The 25,331-nt window shown below is 47.9% G+C and overlaps 1 protein-coding gene across 3 annotated transcripts in view; it reads right to left on the reverse strand.

The window, feature by feature from the left end:
• The window catches only part of ACSS1 (acyl-CoA synthetase short chain family member 1), a 69,928-nt gene that overhangs the window by 40,708 nt on the left and 3,889 nt on the right, over positions 1-25,331 (reverse strand). For all 3 annotated transcript variants that reach the window (XM_047852165.1, XM_047852164.1, XM_047852166.1), the window contains exon 2: positions 17,986-18,082. In XM_047852165.1, the coding sequence (XP_047708121.1) occupies positions 17,986-18,082 (97 nt within the window). The remainder of the gene's footprint in view (positions 1-17,985; positions 18,083-25,331) is intronic.

Below are 25,331 nucleotides of genomic sequence, written 5' to 3' on the forward strand. Positions count from 1 at the left end.
CCAGAAGGGCCCAGGCTCATGCAAAAGACTCCTGTTCTGCATAGCCACAGCGAATAGGGAGGGAAAGCAGGTCGCAGGACAACCAACCACCCTGTAGCCCCAAGGAATGGTTGTGGGGTAGTGACAGCACCGCCTTTTCCTCCGGGCCAGGCACTGAATGGGCTTGGCGTGATGGAAATAGGCAGAGCATATGCAGAGGCAGCCTGACACCCACCACCTGGCACCTCTCCTATCCATGAGACCCTTCCCTCCACTCCCAGGCTAATCTTGAGGTTCTGCCTGCCAATCAGAGCACAGCATCTCCCCGGAAAAATGGATTGGTTTAGGGATTGGCATGTGACCCAATCCAGCCCAGTCAGAGTCAATGAGAGTCAACTCTGGAAACAGGGAGCACACGCAGGCACCGCCCACTTGACTGTGGGGCAGGAAGTGGAGAAAAGGCAACCCTGAGAACTAGGCACTCCCTTCCATCTTGTTCCACCAGCTGGTCCAGCTGACCCTGGACTTAGCAAATAGCCAGTCATTTTGCCATTTTTATGTACACAATTTGATTTTAATTTGTTATTTAATCATGGAACTAACACGGAAAGACAGAATGAGGGGCAACCACCTGAACCACACACCAGCCTCTGCATCACTTCAGCAGGCCCTAGTGGGGCAGCACCGGCTTCCACAGCCTCTGGAAGCCAGAGGCCAGACCCTCCAATTTTCACAAAGCTCCTTAAAAGTTTGTGTGTCTAGTTCCCCTCTGTTCATCAAGGAGAGGGCTCCAGAGAAAGGCCAAGTTCAACAAGAGGCCGCCTGGAAACACCAACGGAATGAAAATGAACACTCCCCATTTCAGGCAGAGACTTCAGGGGGGCCTTTGTTTCTTCCCAAAGCCATCCTGCAAGGAGACCTAATGAGAACAAGATCACAAGCCCAGCCTGCACTTTGCCCCCCAACCAGTGGTTTCTGCCCAGGCCGGCCCCAGCCTGCCTCTTCTGCAGGATTTCATCTTTTCTCCTTAAAGCTTTCAGGACAAAGGCTCCATTCACTGGTGCCTCACCCACCCCTTGCCTAAGTTTATGATGAAGGAAAGAGCACTTCCTGACAGTCCCCAACACCAAACTCCCCAGAATCCAGAGCTCAGAAGCACTCCTACTACTCCAGGGAAGGAGGATGGGACAGCCTGTGACAGTACTGAGGAGGTAGCTATGGTCAGTGTTGCAGGAGAATAATTCAAGTCCAGTGCAGGCACCATTTTCATAGCTAAGGATTTAAGCTTCTGAGCAGTGCTCAGGGAGATGGAGGCTTGAATGTGTGTTACGCATATGGTGATGAAATTCGGTCCTTATCCTGCAGACCAAAGGCAGCAGTCAGAAGTCAAGAAACAAGTATGAACTGTCTAGACAGAGTGGCCTGGGTTAGCTTTCTATAGTAGCTGTATTAAACATGGCAGCTTACCTTTCTCAGCGGCCATGTGATCATCTGAGAAACAACAGGTGACATGCACCTTGTGTAACTGTCACAAGTGTTAATGACAAGCATCATCCACCCAGGACCCTGCCAAACATTCAGTAAGCATTACCTTTCCCATCAGATGTCTGTGTTTAAAATCATTTTCTAAAACCACTAAAATCAACTAACTACTTTGGTTAAATCCTAAGATGTTAAAAATTCCATTCCAAACACCACAGGGTTAGAGAGAAAGTATCCTCCAGGACCACAGCTCTGACTAGAGAAATGCAGACACATGCATGACAGTGTGAAGGGCATTTATCACCTCAACTTCATGCTACAGTCACTGAGAGCAGCAGGGAGAACTTTCTGGAAAAGTTGTCTGTGGTGAGGAGGAGCAAGGCAGCAAAGAGGAAAGGAATGGTGGATTTTCCCTACAGGGGCAAGAGTCACCTGGCTGTTGTAGGGCAGTTGAGCTATGGCCCTGGAGGAGGTCTGAAGACCAAGCTGAGGCAACCTACATGTTCCCTGGAGGATCAAGGGGTATCAACATGTGCTGGACCCAGAGCTGCATCCAGTGGGTCCCATACTCTTGCTTCTGCATCAGAAGGATCAGTTTCTAATAAAGAATTTGATCTGGGTAAATCTCCAAGCACACTCCCCTTCCTATGCACTCTGCCAAAGCCATAAACCTCAAAATCAAAGGGCTTCTTGAAGGTCAGATGGTACAGCCTCCCTGGGGTCCAGAAATCTCATTACCATACTCTTGCCCACAGTGGCCCAGCCTCTGTTTCAGTATCATACTGCTGGAGGTCACCATCTCACCAGGCTGCTTCTTGCTTTGTCATTTTACTATAGAAAGAGTCTTCCTAAAATTGGACTAAGTTTTGTAGCCATTCAAATTCCAACCATCAGTCTTGGCTCAGCCCTTTAAAGCTACCCAGAATAAATCTAATTTGTCATTCAATAACACCCCTTCAAATTCTTCAATACCCCCACCCCAAGAAGCCTTTCTTCTCCCAGTTCTTTTATTCAGCCATCCATGACCCCACTTACTCTCTGTAGATATACCTCCAGGTTACCAAATGGACCCCTACATTCCCATGGTGTCTGTTCAGTGAAGAATATGGGTACCCAGACCCTTAACCTCAACTCTACATTTAATAATATAAATTAAGAGCACATTAATTCCTCCACACTTGTACCATTGGAAAATATGATCAGCAAACCTGGGTCTTCAAGTCATTGAAAAATCAATGTCATTTGAGTGATCCTGTCATTCTACGTACTCAAAACCTGTTCAAAAGCATGTTCTTGGACATTTGTGACTTCTCAAAGACTCCCACAAACTAAAATGCTACTATTTCTGTACCAAAAAGATAAAGCAGCCACTCAGAGGCTGGTGCTTTGGGATGTCACTGCAGGAAATACTGGCTTCCTTGTGCCTACAGCGTCTTTCCAAGGGACGGCAACATACAGCTTTCTGAGAAATGATCTCACTGAAGTGAGTTAGTTATATTTTCAAGTGCAAAGGGAAAAGTAACATTTGTTTGTCAGGTACTGAGCAAGATATCTAAGTTTATCTGCAATGTAGACTCCTCAAGGCCAAACCTTCAATGTGGACATATGGAAATAATGTGCACAAATACATAAATTTGGCATGGTTTTCATGGTGCTTACTACCAGCAAAACGCTGACTGACCTTGGGAAATGGGAGGAGACATTCTATAGCCAACTGTTAAACATGAGCAGAGAATAATGTTTATATAATGCTAAAGACATAATCTGGCCTCAAGTATTTGTAAACAACATGACACTTGTCAGCAGGGATAAAGGCTCCCTGGCCCAACTCAGTCCAAAACAGGACACAGCTGGAAACAGAGTTCAGAAGAAACCAAGGAAGAAATACACTGATATTTATTTATTTATCTATATTCTAATTAAAGCTGTTTTTTCATGGCTACTATCTGAAAGTATCTTTCCCTCCTAGCCATTTCCCAATCCAGGGAAGTAAGAAAAGCTGTGTGTGTGTGTGCGTCTTGTATTTAAGAAATAAACAAATTAGGAATGCATGATTTGCTCACTTCCTATAAGTACTCTGGCTCTTAGTGTTCATTAAATAGATACTTACCACCTTCATTGTCCATCTGCCCCACTAAGTACAAGCTCTACTTGGGTAAGGATTTAGGGGATATTGCCTTCTTCCCCGTGCCTAGAGCTGAGCCTAGTTCATAGGAGGCGCTCAATAAATGTTTGTTGAATCAGTAAGAACAGCAGATAAGTGAGAAATGATGAGAACTCTGGCATATGTAGGACAACTTGGGCCTGTGGTCTTATCATGAGCACCTGTCCACTCTGCAGACGCCTTCTGTCTCTCTGTGCTAGAAAAGGTGAGGCTGGCCATCACATCAGTGTCACACTGGCAGGATGTCCTATCCCTTTGACAGCAAATGGGAAGGACTACTCCCACTGATAAACTACCCACAGCTACTTTTCTCTTCATTTTCTTATGCCAATAAGGGAAATAAACCCAGGCAATTATGTCAATATTGTGAATGTAAGACTTGTGACAGACACAAAGTACTTCATAGTCCCTGCTCCCCAGCAAGCCTGGTGCCGACAGAGGAGGGGCCAACTCCAGGGTCTAGATGCAGAACTTGAAAGGACATTCATCTTGCTTCTCTGCAGTTCGATATTCTCTTCAGCAAGCTATTTCAGGAAGATGGGATAGTAAGAGAAGAAAGGGAATGAGAAGAAAGCATGAGGATCCCTTCCTCATACAGGGTTTGCCTGGAGGGCCAGATGGGGCATGGAGATGGCTCATGAATCTCAGAACTAGCTCTAGGAACAAACTCCTTCCTCTGCGCAGACCCCTACTGTAGCCGCTAAATCTGATTTAATGGTGATAAAATTTGGTCACTCTGCCACTCACTACCACTGGGAGAATAGACACCCAGGAAATGGGCTAAATACGTTCATAAACCAAGATTGATATTTCTTATACATAATCATTTGTCTTCATGACCATGACCTTTAGCAAAGAAAAGCTGCAGTGGAATATAAAACAGTAGCCACACTTAAAGATGAAAAATTGTTGAAGCTGCTATTTGCCAAGGAAGGCCCCAGACACAGGGTTTTCAAGAAATAATAGCTGAATTGCCACTGGTAACACTAGGTCAACCAGTGAACCTGGGGTCACTACAGCTGCATGTTTTCTACAGAAACAAGTGTTTGGCAAACAAGTGTATTTTTCTCGAGGCTATGCTGTAGTTTATGGAAAGTACTGGATTTGGGGAGCTAATATCTCAGGACAGTGTCTCATCAGAAGTCAAACTACATCTGATCAGAAACGGGTTCCCACCCCAGCTCCCTATACACTTGGGGCCTTGACTGTCTCATCTAGACAACAGCCTAATAACAGGACTCATTACCAAGGTATCTGTGAGGACTGCTGTGGTCTGATGTGTGTGTCCCCAGATTCATACATGGAAATCCTAACCCCAAAGATGACGGTTTACGAGCTGGGGCATGGGGTCATGAGGTGATTGGATCATGAGGGTGCCCTCAGGAGTGGGGTCAATGCTCTCACAGAAGAGATCCCACAGAGCTCCCTTGCCCTTTCCCACAGGAACAATGTGAGAGGACAATGGCTATCATCCAGGAAGAGGGCCCTCTGCAGAATGCAACCATGCTGGTGCCTTGATCTTGGACTTCCAGGCTCCACACTGTGAGAAATAAGTTTCTGTTGTTTATAAGACACCCAGGATGTGGTGTTTTGTTACAGCAGCCCCAAAAGATGAAGAGAAGGACCAAATATGAAGTCTCATGCACATTTAAAGGCATTCTATAAACAGTAGCTATAATTACGGCAGAAAAAGAAACTCAGTGTAAATCAGTGATTTCTTAATAGAAGTGGGTACCCCCATGCTTCTTCTCAGGAGAAAGAATAAAAATCCCAGTTTGGTTTTGTGTCAGTCATGGTGTCATTAGCTCAGGATGAAAGAGACTCAAGGATATTTGAATGCCTTGTGTTGAAGCCCTCATCTGCATAGCCCATCTGTTCTGTACCCTCACAGCAGGTGGCAACAGGAAGGCTTCACCTTGAGGGGGTCAGTGGATTTGAGAAGCATGTGTCATGCACAGTTGGAACTGCCTATGTCCTGCAGGTCACAGGCACTCAGCCCTTGGCCTTGGTTCTGAGAGGCTGGAGGTGCCATGCTCTGAGCACCCCACCTGTCTGTCACCTACTGTGTCTCCACCATCTCCACTAGCTGCCCCACCTTCTCCAGCAACACCTGTCGCCTATTGTGAATACAAGGAACCTCCTCTCCAGGCCAACCATGACTACCTTCTAGTTCCCTCCCCAACCCCCATATGTTGGCATCCAGGATACCTCCCTCCTGCCTATCAATCCCCCCATTCACATTTTCTTCCCATGGAACAACAGTAACAGCTATTCAGTGAATGTCCAGTGCCTAGGACTGCTCTGACTGCACACACCCATTTACCCCTCACAACAGCTCATGGGTATGAGCTGCCATCACCACCACCCCCCTTCCATCTCTTGGATAAAGAAGCTGAAGCAAACAGAACTTAACTGACTTCCTGAAGGGGTCAGGGCTGGATTTGAACCTGGCGTGGTTCCGAGGGTCCTGCTCTTAAGCAGTTTCCCCCCACCCCACCATAGCCTTCAGCATCAGGACAGCTTGTTTTCCATGGCAAAGCTTCCCAAATTTCATAATTTCTGCTATCTGCCAACTCTATTGTTATTTATGTAACATTTGGGGAGGTAGTTTATTTTTTAACATAAATTATTTTTAAGAATAAACTAAAAACTTTAAACTTGAGGCTGACCTTGTTCAAAAGGAAAATTAATAAGAGCAGTGTTCAAAGCCAGCTCACTGTAGTTACATGGAGGCTTTCTTGTAATTAGGATAGAGGAGAACAAGAGAGAGGATGGGGATGGGGGTGGGGTGTACTTTTCCTTCATGATTCTGTGTTTGGCTCTGCATTCAGGACCACCTGCCCAAGGGTATTCCTTGCTAGGCATATCTAGGTTGAAGCGTTCACCCTAAGTCTTTCTCTCCTGCTCTGACACAACCCGACATGCAGTCGGCCTCTAGACAAACCCCTGTGGAATGGAGGTAACAGTCACACTTGAAAAAAATTTCTGTCCTAATTAACGCCTGATTTCCCCTCAGACCTCAATGCTTGGCCTCCAGCCAAGTCTTGTCTCCGGAAAAGAGTTCTTTCCTTTCCAGACCCAAAGCCTAGTTCACAAAACTGAGGGAGCCAGATGCCAGGCTAGCGGCCCCGGTCAAGACTGCGCTGGTGGACTCCAGTCCTGGCCACCAGCCCAGAAAACAGCTGGCGCCCTGGCAGGACATTCACCCACTGGCCGGCCAGGCGTGTTTACTCCCAGGGAAAGTCACAGAAGTATTTCTTTTCCCTGGTGGAATCTGGAACAGAATGAAGTTTTAACTTTCTAAAAACATTCCCTTTTCCCTGGTTTAAAAAGAACAAAAGCCACAGGATGTTTTTCAGGTCCCACTCCAGGCTTACATGTCCCACGTGTGGTGTGGCAGCTCTTTCCACATTGCTGCCTGGACAGCAAGGGCAACAGGACACAGGGCAGCAGAGCTCACGCCGACACTTCCAGACCAGACAGGACCCAGGGGTTCCTCTATTTCCAGGCATTACTGTGAGTCCGCAGAACATTCCAAGTTAGCATGCAGAGTAAAGTATGCAAGAAGACACAGCCGCACTGGTGGCAATCTGGAGGCTGCAAGAATTTGGTACGACTGCCTCAGGTCCAGGGTGCCTTTCCGGCCTCTTGGTAGCAGCTTGGAGAAACTGCTAAAAAGAACAGGGAGTCTGGGACACCAACTTCAGCTCAGGTCATGATCTCATGCTCTGTCTCTCTGTCTTTGTCTCTCTCAAAAAATAAATGAACATTAAAAAAAAAGAATAAGGGGTCCATGAAACATACTATTGTGCTGCCAAATGTTTAATAACAAATTATCTCGGTGGGGCGGGGGGAAGCCCTGATTTATAATAGCATTTGCCAATTATTGTGGTGTGAATATTCCCCCCATGAAAGATTTCCAGCTACCAACACGATTTACTGACCAACTGAGCAAGGGGCCAGGAGGGGAGCCCCTGTGACACCAGAACTCACCTCATGAGCCCTCAACACCCCAAAAGCTCCCTGTGACCCCCATGGAGGCTGTCCGTAAAGGTTACTTCAACTGTTTCTTTCATAAAAGCAGTAATTGTTGTTTGCTTATTTAACTCATTAATAATCATGCATTTAATAATAAGCAAATAATTGCTAATAGAAATTTAAATATTCATTTGGAAGGAAAGGGAGGAGCAAAATGCACACTCTTTCTTCCACTCAAGCCAGCTCCTTTTTCAGGCCACAGTCTCTCTGACCCTGAGTTTAAGGCACTGCATTCTGTGTAAGTTCAGAAATTGGTCTTTCTGAGGCTTTCCCCCTACTGTGCACATATACTCCACAGCAACCCTGTCACCAGGGTCCCTGCAGATGGCTGCTCAGCTCAGCCCTGTTCAAAGGCACCTGCCCCAGGATGCTGGCTGCACACCCCTTCTGAGGGGCACCCTTTTGGAGGCCCACAAAAGTGCCCCCATTTGCACCAGCTGGTAACATGCCAAAGACCTCCTCAAGTAGAACACTAGACTGGAAAACTGTCCCACAGTTTAGTCATAAAGCCCAGAAAACTAACAGGTTTATAATGTGAGGATAGAATACTGCCCTTTTGGAAAATGGCCTATCCTGCTATGAATCCATATCTAGCCAGGCCTACCTTGGTGAAAGGATTAAGTGAGTGACAGGGTTAAGATCAGAACCTATTAGAGCAGACCTTGAACTGCTGTGGCACACACAGGAGTGACTCAGAGGGTTTGTTCACCTGCACCAGGAGGAAGGACCACCAGGACCCAACTGAGTGGCCTGGGATCTGGGCGGTTATAGGCCCGGTCCTCATACTGTTATATTCAACTGCACAGGAATCGAACAGAATCAGGGTCCAAAAACCCATGCTGGACTAGACCTGCCTGCAGTCACCATGCCTTTCTCTCACTCGGCATCTGTTCCAGCCTCCTCAGGACGCACCTGCCACCTCAGACACCTCTCATCTGGAATTCTGTGTAGGACTCAGGCTGCACCTGGTAGCTGCACATGGGGAGCAATTGCAGTGTGGGCTGCTGTTTTGCTGCAGTTTGGGAGATGCTGGGGTTTTCCTGGAGAGATTCCACTAGCTACAAAGATGTCAAGAGAAAACTGAGCAGCTGAGCCATCAAAATGGTGGTTTCCTGGCCCCGGACCAGAGCCACAGTGGTGTGTTTTGAGCACTCAGCAGTGCCTGCGGGGTCTCCTGAGTCCATTCTGATTGTGCCAGAGGGTGAGGCCTAGAGTCAGCCCAAAGGCTTTGTAAGCACTCTGTGTAAGCTCCCTCTCTGCTTAAAAGAGTGGCACTGACTTCCCTTTTCTACAGCTGAATCCTAACAGATATGTTCCCTATGATGGGTGCCAGCAGCTGTATAACCAGAGATGTATTTTCAAATAAAGTTCCCAGACACCCCCAGGAGATCCTGACTCGGCAGGGCCCAAGCAGGGCTGGGTCTTTATTGTTGGAAACCTCCTCAGGGGAGTCAGGCACACCCTGAGCTGGAAATCACTGCTTTAGATGATACCAGAATGACACATCACTGAGGTGTGGAGACCACACGGAATTTCTGAAGATGTCTGCATCTGATAGGACCCTACATGCCCTCTTCCAAATTCCATGTCCTTGTTGCCACATTAACTCAGTCAAAGCTTGTGTCCCCAAGACTTCATCCAAACAAAACCAGCAGGGAGAATGGGGATATGCTGGCCCAAATGAGTCACCTTATCTGCCAAAGGCTCAGAAACCTCACTCCAGCCCTCTCAGAGGAAGTTTACATGGATTTGTTGATGGAAAATTATCAAGCCTCTCATTCAAACCTGACCCACTGCTGTTACCACATTCAGATGAGGTGCAAGACAGTCTTGGGCAGGGCCAGGAGGAAGAATAGGTCCAAGACAGCCACGGGAGGCCCAGGACAAAGAGTGAAGGGTAAGAGAGTGCCAGGCCAGGCAGCCCCTGTTCTGACAGCACCCATCTGTCACTCTGTCACCCTCCCCTGGCACCCATGGCATCCCCCACCCTTGCCTCTAAGGTATTCCAAGGCCCAGAGCACCCCTCACACACTTTGTTTCCTGCCCCTCACTGTCCCACAGTCACGGCAGGACTCGACAGCCCTTAGCCCCGCCTTCTTCTGTAGCTGACCCTTGTCCCTCTTCAAGGCCACCCAGAGCATGCTGGCACTGACAAGCCTCCTCATCGCCAGCTGATGTTAGCACTTAATGAACGTGTGCTTAAGCAGGGGGTGGGGGCAGATGCTGGGAACACAGGGTCCTGGTCAGTAAAAGGCTATTGTCAGCAGAGCTCACCCTCTCTGCACATACCACCAGGAACCACCAGGAACCACCAGGAGTCCAGCCTGTCACCAAGTTAGTATAGCAGAGCAGCCAGAGGCCCCTTTACACTGTCACCTCCTCTCTCAGGATGGAGAAAGAAGACTCAGATTCCTCAGTACGTCAGCTAGAGCCAGACAAAGCTGAACTCAAACCCCATTTCTGACCTTTCCAGGTGGGTAAGCTTGAGGATCCTGGAAGCTCACTGGGACCTCAGGTCCTGGACTTTAAAACCAAGGATGACCATGAATGTGAGCTAAGATCATCAGTGTGAGTTCCTGTCCAATCAGCCAGGGGCTACCCCCAGACAGCAGGGTCAGACGTGACTTTTGGAGGATGGAGGCCTGGACACCCCATTCCCAGTCACCAGGAATATTCCCAGGAGTTGTTCTTGGTGCCCTTTGTTCCAGGCAGGCCATGGACAGAAGGATCCAGCCTGGCAGGCACTGGAGACTGGACACTGGGCTGAGCATGGGAAGGGACCCCCCAGGGCACACCCACGTGCCACCTACCCACTTTGCCCTCCTCTCAGCCCTGCCCCAGACTGGGTGCCCAGAAGCCAGCACTGCAGGGGCCACACCGCTGGGGACTGGGCCAAGTGCAGTGCCATATGTGCCCCCCAGCAGTGAGGGCCATGCTTCGTCACCTTCCCCAGGGGCCCAGCCAGCCAGGGGCCCACTCCCTTCTAGCTGCGCATCGATTTTCAACTCTACATTGGACAGTATGTCTAACCTCATTGTGACCCCTTCCTTCTGTATCCGCCTAGCATGAGAGGAAATGGGCACTGGGAGGGAAAGGGGGCAGAAATGAAGATGCAGCCCCCTCGATGTGCACTTCTGGACAGGTGAGGAGGTTCAACCACTGCCCTCTGTGCCCAGGGTGCTGCCCTGATGAAGACCAACATGGGGAAGGGCCATGTGACACCACACGGCCACCCACAGTGAAGCTGCAAGTCAGGCTCATCCCACTGTCTTGAGCCTCCAGAAGCAGAAAGGAAAAAAGTCAGAAACGACAACACCTAGTCTTAGAAGACGCCTCCCCAAACTGTCCCCACTCCTCAGGAACATGCATCAAGCCCCTTCCCCACCCCAGAGCTTGACTCCCTCCCACCCTTCAGGTGTGTGCTCCCCCGTCCACTCCCACCGCAGGGCCTGCACCATGCCCTCACCAGGTTGTGCCCCTCCACCTCCCACAACCCAACCATCCCCCAATAGTCCCTGCATGCAGAAGAGGAATCCAGCTCCAAGGGAGGCATTTGCTTAAGTGTGCTCCCAGAAGTAAACCTCTGCCACTGTTTGCCCCAGAGAATTCTCAGAAGGGTCCCCATCAAGGAGGTTTCCCTAGCCATGAAGATAGACACTCTCAGGGTACAATATTCCTGCTGTAGTCCCAAGATTTGGCATTCTAAAATATGAAATTCCAAGAGACTTAGCTGGTTCAAAAGAAGAACAAGAACAATAAGTGATCATGTATAGAAAGATTCAAAACCCTTCTCAGTTTCAACATCTGGAGCCAAAGTCTTAAGGAAAGATAAGTACACAATCCAAGTGACCCAGGGTTTCTACCAGATCCTGGCAGTCAGCATGCGGATTCCCGACCAAGTTTTGCAATCAGAGTTACTCAGAGGTCAGCAGGGGAAAGAGTGTGCCGAGGGCACCTCCCTCCTCTTAGTCAGGGAAGCCAGGACACAGCACATGAGCCCAGGGCCTCTGGCCTCTCCTCCCCATATCCAGGGGAGCCCACTGAGCAAACTGACTTTGCTCTGTGTGACAGATGGCCCGTGCCATGGGAAACTTCACTAATCACAGGGCTGTTTTACCCCAAAGCACCTAACCCATCAACCTCATTATGCCCATTAAGGATCCTCCCCTTCAACTGCCCTAATATTTTAACAAAGGAGTTTGCTCATTTAAGTAATTAATTTGGGGGCAAGGAGAAGAGCAAGCAGCAAGGGTTGGGCCCACAAGAAGGAGAAGGGGCTGCCTTTTAGCTGACTAGAGATTGTCCTCCCGAGGTGAAGTCCTCACTCTGAAAACGCCACCCCACAGGGCCATTCCATGCCTTTCCATCATCAAATCTGAAATCTTCATCATCCCAGACACTGTTCTGGGCTTTTGTTCCCCATGCTCCACACTCAGATACCCAGCAGAGGAGAAGGATGTTTCCATTTTGCAGATGAGGAGACAGAGGGTCAGAATGGTAGAATGACTTGCTCAAGGTCATACACAGCCAGAGGACAGAGCAGGCACGGAGCACAGGGTCCATCCACCTCCACCCTCCCTGGCCACTTCACCCTACAGTGCCCTCACCTGCCATTGTTTCTCTGTCTTCATCATCACACTGCCCCCTCTTGTGCCTCTCAAAACCCAGCCCTCCTCAGAACTTCCCCAAAGCCTTCTCCAACCTGGTGTCCATGCTGGAGTCCTACTTCCTACTGCTGGAATCCAGAGGGACCCTCCTTTCTGTCACAAACAGGGCCAAGGAAACAAAGAAGCCTGTGCAGGAGGTGCCTCCAAACTGCAGACCTGCCCCACAGCTCTATGTGTGTTGGTCTAGCTGCCCCAGAAAGAGTATTCCCTGTGGGCCCCATCTTGTATTCTCTGTGGGCCCTCCACATTAGGCACAAGGCTGTGTAGTCTCAATAACACCCAGTGTCTGCCCACCATGTCTGGGAAGAAAGCCGTCTCCTCAGTGTCCATCCAGGGGTTCTGAGGCAGGCAGGGTAGAAGGAGGCCTGACATCCCCTTCACTCCTCTGGACAGGGGTTCCTCACTGTGTACATCTGCTACCAGTAAGAAGATGGAACAGCCATAGAAATCACCCCTTCCAGGGCCCTGACCCACAGTGAAAACTATACTCAGTTCATGTTGTGGGCACACCCAAGACAACACCTACCCTTTTTTGTGAAGCCTGTGGACGTCCAGCTCTATTGAACTATGTTGGTCGTGACCACCACACTGAACCACACCTGCCGGTGTTGGAATAGTGCAGGTCTTATCTGGTCCCTCATTTTATAGCTGGGCCCACTGAGGCCCAGAGTGACAGGCTTCAAGGTCACAGAACTGGCCAGGGCTAAAATTCTTAAGCTCTGGGCTCGAGTTCAAGTTCAGACCTCTTTTTGGAGAACTCAGACAAAAGATGAGCTAAGCCTTGGTAAATACTCTACGTAAGACACCCACATCCTGCTGTCACCTCTGTTTCAGGGCACCCACGTATACCCCACAGTCTGGGACCAGCCACAGGACCTCAGTTTGCTCCACTCTATGCCCTCGTCCATCCCCAGCTTCAGAAATCCCTAGTCCAGACCTCCAGGCTCCAGGCAGACAGTAATCTTGAAGCCTCATAATCTACCTCACCACCAACTTCCTGAGGAGTTTGTTTTTCTCCACGTCCTCATCCCCAGGGACCTCTAGAATCTGTCACTTGAACTACAGGTGAAGGACAATCTTCTAAAAAGGCACTATGCTAGAAAAGGACACGTGGACAGTTGAAAGGAGCAGTGCCTAGAGTGCTATTTGGCTACACAGCCTCAAGGAGCCACCCAGCTTATCTGTGCCCCAGCTGGCCTCTGAAGTCCCTGCCCTCGGAGGCCTCAAGCCCACAGGCCCAGCCTCAGGGGATGCAGAAGGGGCCCAGGGTCTGAAGTCTGCTGGTTCACTACGATAGAACAGCTTCCTCCAACTGGCTCTGAACACATCTCTCTGGGCAGAGAGGCAGGCTAGAAGGTGGGCTGGGGCAGCCCTCTGGCTCTGGCTCCAGCCTAAAGTCACAGTCTGCCTTCTTCTCTGGGAGATGTGCACAGACCATCCCAGGCTGATCCCTGCCAAGCAAAGCATTCCTGCTCCCTCACTTCCCTGCAGGAAAAAAGTGTCACACCTCTAAAGAAGGGAGCTCAACAGAACCATGCTGATTATCTCGTCTCCTCCCAGAGCCCCATTGCCATCCCAGGGCCCACCTGCACTGCTGAGCACATTCCTGCAGCTTCCTGGTCAATCTGGCAGGGTACGCCTTAGAACCGGTGCCAGCTGGTCGCAGAGGGAAGGAACTGATGGGGCAGGTGAGGACACAGGGCCTCCCCAAGATTCCCAAAGCCAATCCTGCCAGGCCTTCCCCACCCGAGGGAGGTGAGATTACAAATATGTGCCAGTATTCAGAATAGCAGAGTCCACACACAGGCAACTCTGGGCACAGCTCCCAGAACAGGTGGCAGGACCCTACCTGCCACCCAAGAGAACGTTCCAGGACAGATCCCAAGCACAAAGAGAAAGCAGGTTGTAGAAACGCACCTGGAGAATAAGCACACTCAAAATGTACGTGTGTAAGTGTACCATGTGTGTGTCTGCCTAGACATGTGATGAATAGTGAAGATTCTGGTAAGCAGGGTGGAGGTGTCACTTGCGCTCATTACAAGCTCTACAATGATTCTCCAGGAGCATGCTTCCTCAAAAAACTTTAGCAGTCACAGAAGGGAGAGATTCTGGGCTCCCAAGGAATGAGACAAGTTAGTGACCATTCCCTGTGAGCTAAACCCCAGGCAGAGGCTCCGCATCAGCCCATTTGAGAGACTCCATCATCGGGCCCCAGTGAGACTGCTGATCATGGCTGAGGTAGGTGATGGATGGGACATGGCTTCACCACTCTGACCTTGCTGCCCCAGGACAGATCAACTCCTCTCTCTGAGTCTCCTCCTTATCTGTAAGATAAAGCTTTGACAACCTATTTGGGAAAAAAAATCAGAACAGCGGTTGCTTCAGGAGGGTAGGGATGGTGACTGAGAAAGGCCATGGGAATCCTCTGGGACAGTGCTCTTTGTTATGTATCTCATAGGGGTTTGGGTTATACAGGTATATACATTGATCAAAACTCAGCAAACGCACACTTGTGCATTTTGTTGTATATAAACCTCACAGCAAAAAATAGAAAATAAACACACAATTAACTGTAGTTAATATCATGCCATCAAATTGCTCAGGGGACGTATGTTAATGTCTTCAACTTACTATGAAATGTATCCAAAAAATAAGATGGACTGACCCATGGAGGGATGGATATATAAATTACATGTGATAAAAACAAGCATTGTAAAATGTTAACGGTAGAATCTAGGTGGTAGGGAGACAGTAGGTGCACTACTTGAAAAATTTCAAATTATGAAATTTTCCATAATAAAATGTTGGAAGTAACAATGAGAACAATAATAATTCCTATGTAATTAGGCGGTGGTACTTAAAATAACTTAGCTACAATGCTTAAAACAGTTCTGGAACCCAGGAAGTACTTGATAAATAGTAGCAGCTACCATAATCATCACCATGTTCATTTAATAAGCACTACTTTAACCTCCAACACATTTTGTCACTTCCCCATGCCTACAATCACTTTGGTTATCACAATTAACCCATCCTACAGATGGGAGATTACAGAGCTTCACAAGATCACCCAGCCAGTAGGAGGCAGCTTCAGAATGGCAGATTGCAAATTCCTCCATGTCCAGAGCAAAGGCCACAGTGCTTGTCCCAGGGGTGAGTCCTGGACTCATCAACCTGCTACCTTCTGTGTCTGAGGTCACAGTGGGGGAAGAGTTTGGAGTGGCCACCCACAACTTCCAACCAGACAAGGTGGGTGTGGTCCCCAGCACACAGCCTCTGAGAACCCCAGCCCCACAGAGTTTCTTGAAAGAGCTAGGGCTCCAAGTCTGGAACTTGGTCTTCATGCCGACAAAGTCACCTTGGCTGCCACTACATGAGACGCTGGGCAGGAGAGCACTTTATTTTAGTGGCAGTTTATATGCTGGCAGGACATCCAGCACCAATGTCTAGGTGGCTTTCCTCTGAACAGGGAGAAAGAAAACCTCATGTCAAAAACCTAAAATGACCAGGAGAATAATTAACCCATATCTCTCAAAAACTAGCTGGAATTATAAACAACCTGTACACACACTTACTCAAACACTTACTCAAACACACACTTACTCAAACAGCAACTAGAAACAGTCATCTGGTACTAAGTCCAGATAAGGTTTATAAAACCATTTCAAGCTAAGTCTGTTTATTTTTAGAAAGAGAATAATAAATACTTTGCCTGTACTCATAAGCATGTCCCTTGCCTGGGACTGCTTTGGTGCAACTGAACTGAGATTTAACACACTGGCTGCAGTCCTGAAAATTCCCCCATGGCTTACATGTAACCACACATCTCAGCAGGCCAGACCAAGCCCAGCTCTCGGATCACTTAACACTGCTGACCATTAACTCAGTGTGGATGGGGGGTGTCCAGTTAAGGGGGTATCCTTGGAGTCCAGGCACACCTGAGGCAGTGACAAAGGGAAAATGGTTCATCACTGGGCCAGCTTATCTCCAACAACCAGTTGGTAAGCCCTTCTACCCCCACCCACAGTCTTAATCTTTTACTAAAGAATCACACATTAATCAAGCTGGGCCAATAATAGTAATGAACAATGAAGCCAGTTTGTTTGTTAGAGCAGTGTTCCTCAAACTCAAGTGTGCATAGGGGCCTGGGGCTCTGCCTCAGTTGTCAGCATGGGGCCCAAGGCTCCCAGGGGGCAATGCTGCTGGCCGGTGGGCTGCATGGAGGCAAGAGGTTTATCTGTACAGGCTCATGGAGAGACAGGTCAGCAAACAATGCAGGCACTGGTAAAAGCTGGGACAGCCGAGGGTTGTTGAGGTTGGGGGATGGTAAGGTGGTGCCCACCAGGAGCTGCAGCAGATTAACAAACATCACTTTGCTGCATCCAAAAGTCAATGAGTACACTCTTACCAGGTTTGATGAATTTGGTCTGTGATAAAACCTGAGTCTGAGAAACAAACAGAAAACTAGGGGTGCCCAGTAGTCCCCAAGTCACCGAAGTGGCAGGGGAGTTATTGCCGCTCTCAGGCCCCCTCCTTCCCTGAACACTCCTTCTACCATGCCCCCCTCGCTCCTACTGCCCCAGCCACAGGTGTTTCCTGGACACCTGTGCTTATTAAGAGTCCCGGGTGGGCCTGAGAATTCTCCCCCCAATCTTGGCTACTCCTTCTTGGCAACAAGACCTCAGCTCCAATGTCACCTTCTCAGACTATTCAGTCTAAAGTGGCCATCCAGCCACATGCTACCATGTATTTGGGGACTGTTTGTTACTACAATATACCCCAGCCTGTCCTGACAGATACAATGGCACTCAGTGAAACTTGTTGAATGATTGGATGAGAAAAGCCACAAGCTGCCCACAAGGAGAGTGATCACTAGTTGATGGTGAAGGGTGCGTAGTGATAAAGGTCATATGATTTAGATTCACAGTGGGTCTGAGATAGCATTGTAAAGGTAACTTTAGGCTTAAGCAGAGGGGGGCTTACCCCTTGGAAGGGGAAACCAATGCCCTGCAGTGACTGACCACAGAGATCCCTGAGCAAGGCAGTTCCAGAAGGAGGCAGTGCTTTAGGAAGCCAGGTTACTATTCCTGGACACGGGGTTCCTTCAAACCCTCAACATGCACACAACATCCCGAAAGGTGCTTGACACATGGAACGTGTGGAACACTTATCTAAAGATGTCGGGAGGACCCCTCTTGAAATGACTTGATCTTATTTATGGTGCCACTCTCAGAGCACTGGGAGAAAGATGCTAATTAGACTCATTTGTTAATTCCAGCATGTATTTTTTTCAGTTTGCATTCATGTTTACTTTCCTGGGACCAGAGAACATTTCCAAAGCTGAAACATGCCCCTTGATACTCAGATGACCTCCTGCTCAGAACCAGACAGAAGCACACAGCACTGTGGCAAAAGCCTCCCCATGCCTTGAACATTTGTCATATTTGTGTCCAAAGACCCAGTTCTTTTTGTGGGAACCTAACAGCACCAAGTATTGCTGAGGTGAACAAGGGCAGCCCTCCCCCAGGCTGGGCAATCTTGCTCCTATAAACAGCCCATCAAAAGTGTTTGGGGCTGGTGTGTACCACAGACACACATGTAAAGGCCCAGGAGACCCTGCTGGGCACTGAGATGCTGTCAGGGGATACACAATACCTGTAGGTGATCCTCACTTCAGTTCCAGGCTCGTCCCGCTCCCAGATCAAAGCGACGCTCTCTGGGGACTTCCGAACATGCTGATCCAAGCAGTTGACTGCACAAAAACAGGTTTTACGGATGTTACACTTGGTGCTTTTAAAGTTGGACAAGGGGAGGGTTTGGTTTGCTGTGGCTTGGGCTACTCTCCACTGAGGTGGACCCTACCATCCTCAAAAGCAAGTATTCTACCTCCTTGCAGGAAAGGTGATTTGTCAGAGCCTGCAAAATGAAACTACCAGTACACAAATAGGATTTCACATGTGCAGGGCGATCTCTTGTGACTACTCTGAAGCAGGCACTTCATCTCTGCGGGCCCAACCCTGGCCACACATGGGTGTCACCCAGGTCACCCCCAGGGACCCTGACCCAATTAGCTCCATGGTTTTCAAGGCTCCCTGGGTAGTTCTAACATGCAGCTGGGGCTGAGCACTGTAACCTGAGATGCTGGAAAGAATGCTTAATGCAAACAAGCCGCCCGATTCAGTATACAGTTCATGCAGAAAGCTCTGGAGTCTGCTGGAGGTGCGACCCAAGACAAGGATCAATATCCCTTCTCAGATGTCCAGCTAGTACCCTACAAACAAGCCTCTACTCCATGTGATGAAATGATGGAGAAATGTCATGCTTATTTTCCGGAAGGTTCTGCTTCCCGCCCCCTCTGTTACCCAAGCTCAGATCACATGACTGCCCGCAAAAACAGAAAATCAGTTCTGACGATTTACTGTAAACCTGAAGATTAGTAAGATCAGGTTCATTTGCTAACATCCTGTTCAGTACTCTTGATTTCAAGGTGAGCTTCGATCTGCCTGGTTCATGCAGGCGCTCTTTCCTATCAGCCCTCACAGCCAGATTTTCATTACTCACTTCTCCTTCAGCAGAAAAAACAAAAACCACAAACAGCTTTTGGGGCCAGCAGGCCTCTGCCAACCTGGTCTTCAGGGTCACCCCAGTGTTCAGGCATATATATATATGTATTTTTTTTTTCTTTTGAGTGCAGTTACTTATCTTCTCCAATTCCAAATCATCCCATATAAATGGGATATGCATTATCTACCATGTTTAACTCACAAGACTATAATTGGGATCAAATACAAAGACTGAATGTTGAAGTGCTATTATATGAATGCAAGGTACTGTTATCAACTGATAATACCATGCAGTGAACTACAGGGACTTTAATAAATATTTCTTGCTGAAGTAACTGTTCTGACAAAAGTTATTGGAGCCGATGCTCATAAAAGATCATGTGATTCCCATAATTCTTGACAGGGTGAACCCACACGAAAATATTTACGTACTTTAGCTGCATGTGCATCTGAATTACATTTTCTCCTTCTTGGGTTATTTTATCTATCATTTACTCTTATAATAAAAAAATTTCAGGGCTACCTGGGTGGCTCAGTCAGTTAACTCTTGATTTCAGCTTAGGTCATGATCTCAACAGTTCATGGGTTTGAGCCCCACATGGGGCTCTGCACTGACAGTACAGAGCTTGCTTGGGATTCTCTGTCTCCCTCTCTTTCTGCCCCTCCCTTGCACCCGCATGTGTGCATGCTCTATCTCTCTCCCTCTCTCTTTCAAAAATAAATAAACATTAAACAAATTTTCATTTGAACTTTCTGACTCCTAACAGGTATACAAGTTATACCTCAAAAAATTTAATAAACAAAGATAGAGGTCATCTGGAAAAATTATTAATACTATTAGTACTTACTGATGCAGGAAAGTTCTTTAAATTACTAGAAAAACAAAAGAGAAGAATAGCAGATTCTATCTGCATAAAAATAGCAGGTAGAGGGGTGCCTGGGTGGCTCAGTCGGTTAAGTGTCCAACTTCGGTTCAGGTCATGATCTCACAGTTCATCAGTTCGAGTGCCGCGTCAGGCTTTGTGCTGACAGCTCAGAGCCTGGAACCTGCTTCAGATTCTGTGTCTCCCTCTCTCTCTGCCCCTCTCCCTCTCTCCCTCTCTCTCTCTCTCCCTCTCTCAAAAATAAATAAACATTTAAAAAAAAGAGAGGGAAAAAACAGCAGATAGAAAATGCAAAAAGAAGTCAAACTGAGGAGATTGGTAGCAAAATCTGGGTTTGCACAAGAAGCCTGACCTCAGTGTGTGTGTGTGTGGGTGTGTGTGTGGGGGGGTGTCAATTAGTCCAAAATTTAGAAATCAAGAGTTTTCACACAAAACCACAGATTTCTGGCTTCTCTCGAACAATCAGCAGATGAGGCCACATCCTCACCTAGGAACTAAAGCAGTGACTACCCCCTCCCCAGGAGGGACTTACCCTTTCTCACTCATACCCCCCACTTCCCCACCCCCCAACACCAGCCCATCACCCCACCCTCCACCCATGCTTCCGGGCCCTGAAGGATTTAAGTGATGAATCAGGAAGAAGTGACCCTGGGAAGGTCACAACAAACCTGAAAGTGCCCAGCTGAGAATCCACAGACTGGGTTACAGCTGTGCACTGTGTGGGGATGGGTGGTCCAGCAGGAGGAGGGGGCTGCTCCCATGTGCACATGAGTGCTCACTGGCCCCTGGCTGTTCCAGGCATCACAGGGGAGCTAGTTATAAGAGCAAACTCTAAGCCTCACACCAAACATGCCCCACAGAAGACCCCCTGAGATGTGTGCACACCGAACCAAGAAGCCTGCTCTAAAATACCTTCTCCCACTCTGAGTTTGACCCTTTGTGTCACCCTGAAAAGTGGGCAGCTCAGGTGGAGCCTAGAAAACAGTTACCAGGTGCTCTGGGTGGTCTAGTGACCTGTCCAAGGCCACAGTGGAAAAGGCCACAAACCACACATGACGCCTCACCCAGGATTCATCTCCCAGCATTGCTTGTTCCCACAGCAGCCAGGGAACCAGGATATACGTCTCATCCCATGAGTGATGGCCCAGCTTCAAGCCAAGACCCTCACAGCCTCAGACCCCAGCAGGGCATCCTGCACCTGGTTTATACCAAGCAAAAAGGAAGAGCTGCAAAAAGTAGAGGAGAAATATCTGCCACAGGATGGACACTGGGAATCCAGGGTGTGGATGAGTGGCCAGTGAGAGCAGCCATGTATCCCCATCTTCCTGGGGCTTATGGATGGCAGGAATCCAGGCAGGTAAGCACTGAGCCCCAGGTGCAGTATCCCCTACATGCCTTCCCTGCACACAGGGAGTGTTCAACAAGCATCCGCCAAGGCTGCGCATGATCTACCTCTCACTGCTGGCCATGTTGAGTCTGGTGAGCTCCTTCCTGCTTCTGGGCCTTTGTGCTGTTTCTCCTTGCCTGGGGGACACTGTCCCATTGTCCCCACTGCTTCCTTTCACCTGGTGCCCACACTCGCGCAGGTCTTGGCCTACATGTTCCCACTCTCACTAAGCACTTCACATCCTGTGGACCTCATGCCTCCCTCTAACTTTTCCTGAGATGTTTACACTTGCTGCCCCTCTGTAGGCTGGGACCCTATGTCCTGTCAATATTTGTACCTGTGCAGCCTAACCCATAGCACAGAGCAAAGAAGTACCATAGCTCGGAATGATGGACAGACCATTCAAGTCCTCAGGCTGGAGGGTAACACTGGAGTCTAAAGGACACCAGGTTAGCTCCACCCTTAGGGAAAGAACAGACCTCTTGTCTTTGTGGCCTTATCCCTCAGAGTCTCTTTCTAATCTAAACTAGCACTTCTGAATCCTCCAGAACTCCCAGAGGGCTTGTTAGCACAGAGATGGTGAGGCCTCACCCTGAGTCTCTGAACGAGCAGGTCTAGGTGGGCATGAACATCTTCACCTCTAGGAAGATCCCACTTGCTGCTGCTGCTGCTGCTGCTGGTTCAGGACCCTGCCCCAGCAGATAGATGTGAATGCATACATCTACACACAATCTATTCTAAATTTGGGATGGGTGGGCAGGGGGGCCTTTCTTTTCCCTTTGGGGACAGGAGTAATTAAAGATTCAGGGCACCTGGGTGGCTCATTTGGTTAAGTGTCCAACTTCAGCTCAGGTCATGATGTTACAGTTCATGAGATCAAGCCCCACACCGGGCTCTGTGCTAACAGCACGGAGCCTAGAGCCTGCTTCATATTCTATGTCTCCTGCTCTCTTCCCCTCCCCCACTCACATTCTGTGTCTCTCTCTAAAAAATAAATAAACATTAAAAATTTTTGGGGCGCCTGGGTGGCGCAGTCGGTTAAGCGTCCGGCTTCAGCCAGGTCACGATCTCGCTGTCCGTGAGTTCGAGCCCCGCGTCAGGCTCTGGGCTGATGGCTTGGAGCCTGGAGCCTGTTTCTGATTCTGTGTCTCCCTCTCTCTCTGCCCCTCCCCCGTTCATGCTCTGTCTCTCTCTGTCCCAAAAATAAATAAAAAATGTTGAAAAAAAAATTAAAAAAAAAAAAAAAAAAATTTTTTTAAAAATAAGACTCTCTGTAAGACATCTGGCCAGACCTTTGCTGGATGGCAGCCTGGAGTCATGTGAAAAACCCATGCTCTGGTATCTGGACCCTGTCCAACCACTCACTAACCACAGACAGTGCTTTGCTTATCTAATTTAAATCTTGCTTTCCTAATCCATCATGGGGGTAATGGCTCCTGATTCAGAGAGAAGGTAGGAATTAAAGGCCATTTGAGGGTTTCCTGCATGGGGTCAGATGGTTCTGCTGTGTCCCCAAGAGAAGCACCCTCCACAGCTGCCCTGGATGATGCTCAGATGACACAAACACATACACAAAGCACAGCTCAGGGTCTGAGATGATAGTGGTCCTAAAATGCCATGTATGTGTTGGCTTTTAACACATGTTTATGGTTCCTGCTATTGCCTTCATTGCAGGGAGGAAAAGAAAGAAGGGGGATGGGAGTGAAAGAAAGGAAATTCTTTCTTCACATTTAATTTTTTTATCTGAGGCAGGGGAAGGGGCAGAGAAAGAGAGGGAGGGAGGGAGGGAGGGAGGGAGAGAGAGAGAGAGAGAGAGAGAGAGAGAATCTTAAGCCGACTCCATGCTGAGTGTGGAGTCCAACATAGGGCTTGATCCCACACCCCTATGATCATGACCTGAGCAAAAATCAAGAGTCAAACGCCAACTGAGCCACCCAAGCACTCCCCCCTTCTCCACATTTAAAAACAAAGCTTCTACCAAAAGAACTGGGCAGTGGGACAAGAAAATTCCATTTCCAAGAACAAGTGGGCAAGGACTTAGGTCAATTTAAGGCTCAGCTCAAACACCACCTCCTACTAAAAGCCTTTTCCAATATCCTAGCACACAGTGACCTCTCCCTCCCTGTCACTCCATGGCTCACACCATTTAATGCTTACTTACCTGCCCAGTGGTCTCCACTCTGGGACATAATGCTAACTCTGCAAAATCCTCCCCCATCTGGGTCACAAGTCCCTGAGGACAGGGACCATGTGCCTAAGATTCATTTATCATGGGGTTGGGGTGGAAGGGCGCTATCATAATTCTCTCCTTAGCGGGTAGAAAAATCTTGAGCAAGTTACCCCAGTGTGGATTTTCTCACTTATTGATTTGTGGTTCGTCTCCTGGGCAGAATGTATGCCCTATGGTATTGGCGTGGTTTCTGTACTGTTCATCACTGTGCTTAAGTTGCAGCCTTCATTTCCACATCTGTACAATGGGAAGGCCAACCACCTCACACTGGTGTCATGAGGATGAGATGAGAAGAGATGTTCCTAAGTACAAATCTACAACTCAGGCCTGACACTACTCTGCAAACAGATAAGCAAAGCCTGCTGGTGGTTCATGGGTTTTGAGTTGTGTTTTTTTTTTTAATTTTTTTTTAATGTTTATTTATTTTTGAGAGAGAGAGAGAGAGATGGAGCATGAGCAGGGGAGAGGCAGAGAGAGAGAGACACAGAATTGGAAGCAGGCTCCAGGCTCTGAGCTGTCAGCACAGAGCCCAACTCAGGGCTCAAACCCATGAGCCTTCAAGCTATAAGATCATGACCTGAGCCTAAGCCAGCTGCTTAACTGACTGAGCCACCCAGGCGCCCCTTGAGCTGTGTTTTTTAAAAAAGATTACAATAAGATTATCATTTCCATTATAAAGATGGCACACACTTATGTAGGGATTTTCAAGAACTCTTGTCAGATGTTTAAGTACATCCCTCCCCCTCCCCAACTTTAAGTGAACCCACATACGGAAATTCAATTTTTTAATCAAAAGAAATGAGGGAGTTAATATTCACAAAGGGATTCACAATGGGTTTTCTTTAAATAGGAAATCTCCCTGGCATATTTTAAGAGATTACATCAGTCATAAATTATATTTGCCAATTTTCCAGAAGCATCTGCTATTTAAAGTAAGTTGTGCGTCTGACAACTGGGAAGGATTCAGTGTCTTCAGGAGGACATTCCTCCTAAGACCTGGGGTTAGACTTTCATTTAGACTTCCTTGAAAGACTTCAGAAAAGTTACTTTAACCATTGACAGAAAAGTGGACCACAGAAGTGCAGCATCTTCCATTCTCAGTGTGTCTGTCTTCTGAATTAGGGGAGGTGCAATTGTAAAGAGGAGAAAAGTATAGCAAAATGGTTTCCACAGCTGCAACTCATGCTCCAAAAAGCATCCAGAAATCTCTGGATTAAAAATAGTTTTTCTACACCCTTGCTTAAAAGTAAGAAAACTCATATTAAAAAAAAAAAAATCTGATTCATTGGGGCACCTGGGTGGCTCAGTCAGTTAAGCGTCCAACTTCGGCTCAGGTCATAATCCCACGGTTCGTGGGTTCGAGTCCCTCATCAGACTCTGTGCTGACAGCTCAGAGCCTGGAGCCTGCTTCCGACGCTGTGTCTCCCTCTCTCTCTCTCTGTCTTTCCCCTGCTCGCACTCGTCTCTCTCTCTTAAAAGTAAATAAACATTTTAAAAAATGTTCAATAAAAAAGTTTTTAAAAATCTGATGCAGAATTTGGTGTTCAGAAAACAGAATTTAGTTGTGTGTTTTGCAACCAACACACATCATACCCTCCAGTTCTGCATTTGCAATCTCCTGACATCCTGAGTTTATATGCCACAGAGCAAAAACCTTAATCTGTTGAGCCCTGCAAAAGACAGAGCCAAATTTCAAAGACTGGTAAGAATCCTTTTTAGATACTAACCCTTTATCAGCTATGTCATTTGCAAATATCAGAGGGTAAGTGGGTATGGGGATGGGTGAAATAGGTGATGGGGATTAAAGAGTACACTTATCATGATGAGCACTGAGTAATACAAAGAATTGTTGAATCACCATATTGTACACCTGAAACTAATATAACACTGTATGTTAACTATATAGGAATTAAAATAAAAAACTTAATTAAAAAAAG

Source organism: Prionailurus viverrinus, chromosome A3 (assembly GCF_022837055.1).
Source record: "Prionailurus viverrinus isolate Anna chromosome A3, UM_Priviv_1.0, whole genome shotgun sequence".
Lineage (NCBI taxonomy): Eukaryota > Metazoa > Chordata > Mammalia > Carnivora > Felidae > Prionailurus > Prionailurus viverrinus.